The sequence below is a fragment of the Antrostomus carolinensis genome, unplaced genomic scaffold (genome assembly GCF_000700745.2).
Source record: "Antrostomus carolinensis isolate BGI_N321 unplaced genomic scaffold, ASM70074v2 scaffold34293, whole genome shotgun sequence".
Classification (NCBI taxonomy): domain Eukaryota; kingdom Metazoa; phylum Chordata; class Aves; order Caprimulgiformes; family Caprimulgidae; genus Antrostomus; species Antrostomus carolinensis.
The window spans coordinates 16021-18071 of NW_010303700.1; the positions used below are offsets into that span (position 1 = coordinate 16021).

The window sequence follows — 2051 nt, forward strand, 5'->3', positions numbered from 1 at the left end:
CCGGCCCCCCCGACCCCAGCAGGGAAACCAGCCGGTCGATGCGCTGCAGGCGGCCCTGGGATGAGAGGGGAAGGGGGCTGAGGACACAGGCACCAGCAGCCCCAGATCACTGAGCCCCTCTGCTCCTGTTCAAATCTGCACACGTCTATCCTGCCCCATCCCCTCAAAGCCACCTCACAAAGGTCAGTGGCCTGACTGAGCTCATACCAGCTCCCTCCCTCCCAGCAGGAGCCAAACCCTCCTGAGCACTCGGTGAAGGTCCATGTGACAAACACAGGCAAAACCGTGGCCACTGCTTCTACCAGCACGAGGCCCTTCATGCTGAGCCAGCCCCGCTCTCCCCCTTGGCCACCCAGAGAACTCAGCAGCCAGAGCAGGGCAGCAGCCCCACAGCTCGGTACCTTCCTCGCCCAGCTTCGCATCACGACGTTGTACATGTTGACATTCAAAAGCCTTCTCTTCGCAGGAGAGCTGTGGTAGAAGAGAAGGAACTTCTCAGCCTGCTCTGGCTGCTGCAGGAAGAGGAAGCACTCCAGGTTGGACTGCATGGTCTGCTGCAGGACCTTGTACTGGCTGCTCTCCTTGTCCTCCGCCACCCGCCGAGGCCTCTGCACCTTTACACTCTCCTTCACTGCCACCACCCTGGGCTCCCTGCGGGCGTAGACGCTGTGGGAACCAGCATGGCTCGGGCTCCAGGCAGAAGCCACTTCAGCCTTTGGGTTCTCCAGGCTCTTCTTGGCTTTAGCCTTTGGGTTCTCCAAGCTCTTCTTGGCTTTAGCCTTTGGGCTCTCCAAGCTCTTCTTGACTTTAGTCTTTGGGCTCTCCAGGCTCTTCTTGGCCTTTGCCTTGGCCTTAACCTTCACCTTTGATTTGGCCCTGGCCTTTGGTTTGGCCTTCACCTTGGGCTTGGCCTTCACCTGGCCCTCCAGAGCCAGCTGGGAGGCAGCGATGGATAACTTCCGCTCCACCTTCAGCTGCCGGATGTGCATCTCCTTCTTCGACTTCTCGACCCAGCTGCTGGGCCAGGCTGGGCTCTCCCCCCTCTCCCCGGGGGCGGGATGCTCCTCTGCGGGGCCGGGGGCCACCACTTTCCGCAGCGTGTCCTGGTACTTGTCATGTCCCAGCGAGGCCAACTCCGCTTTACTGACCGTCACCTCCGGGATGCTGCTGGCTTGGAGCTGCTTCGCTCGAGCTTTCAGCACTGCCAGGAAACACAGAGCCAGGGAGGGGTGAAGGGATGAAGGACATGGCAGAAGGTTGTATCCTACCCCAGGGCCTCGCTCAGGAGAAGAGGGTCCACACAAGGACTGTTTCCCTCCTTGGCCAGCCCTCCTCCCTGACCACTGTCTGTCTGGGATCCACCCACATCCTGCGTTATCCCAGGAAACCCAACAGTGTCACTGCAAGGGAAGAGCCTGTCTCACGCTTGTCTAACCTGCTGCCTGGTCACTTCACCTCTCTCCAAGGACCTCCTGCCCCCAGCTCACCTGGGCAGAGAGCCCAAGGCCAGAGCACATCCCAGCTCAGCCTGCAGGGCCCTGGCACGCCCCAGAGGGACACTTCTACTGTCCCTGAGAACCACCCTGTGTTCTACAGCAGCTCAGTGCTCCCTGTGGGTCGGGTCCTTAGGACAGGACAGAACTTGCTCAGGGAGGTGATTCAGTCCATGGGAAACCCCACATCCTTCCCCAGGCGACAAGTATTTCCAGTCCCAAATATCTTCTTTACATTTACACAGAACGGGCAGATTCCTAGAAACCCTCCCAGGACACTGACCAGGAGAGACCCCTGCAGCTCTCCCAGCCTCCCTGACTCACCCTCCAGCAGCTCCGTCCTCTCGCAGACAGCGGCTCTCGTCGCCTTCTCCTTGGCACTGGCAGAGGAGTAGCTCCTGAGCACACTCCATGGGATCCCTGCAGTGGAGACACAAAGACCAGGAGGTCAGAGGAGGCTTCACCCCGACACTGCTCAGTGCCCCACAGCCCCATGCCATGGCTGGGCAGCGGGGAGGGTGCAGGGGGGACAGCAGGGGGGACAGCAGGGGCGTTTCT

General features: G+C 60.6%; 1 protein-coding gene across 1 annotated transcript in view; it reads right to left on the reverse strand.

Moving 5' to 3' along the window:
• The window catches only part of POLRMT (RNA polymerase mitochondrial), a gene marked incomplete at both ends in the record, with an annotated part of 16045 nt that extends 14132 nt beyond the window's left edge, over nucleotides 1-1913 (reverse strand). Inside the window, 3 exons of the mRNA XM_029084070.1 lie at nucleotides 15-55; nucleotides 402-1201; nucleotides 1818-1913. Coding sequence (XP_028939903.1) covers nucleotides 15-55; nucleotides 402-1201; nucleotides 1818-1913 — 937 coding nt within the window. The remainder of the gene's footprint in view (nucleotides 1-14; nucleotides 56-401; nucleotides 1202-1817) is intronic.
• Nucleotides 1914-2051: the final 138 nt, after the last annotated feature.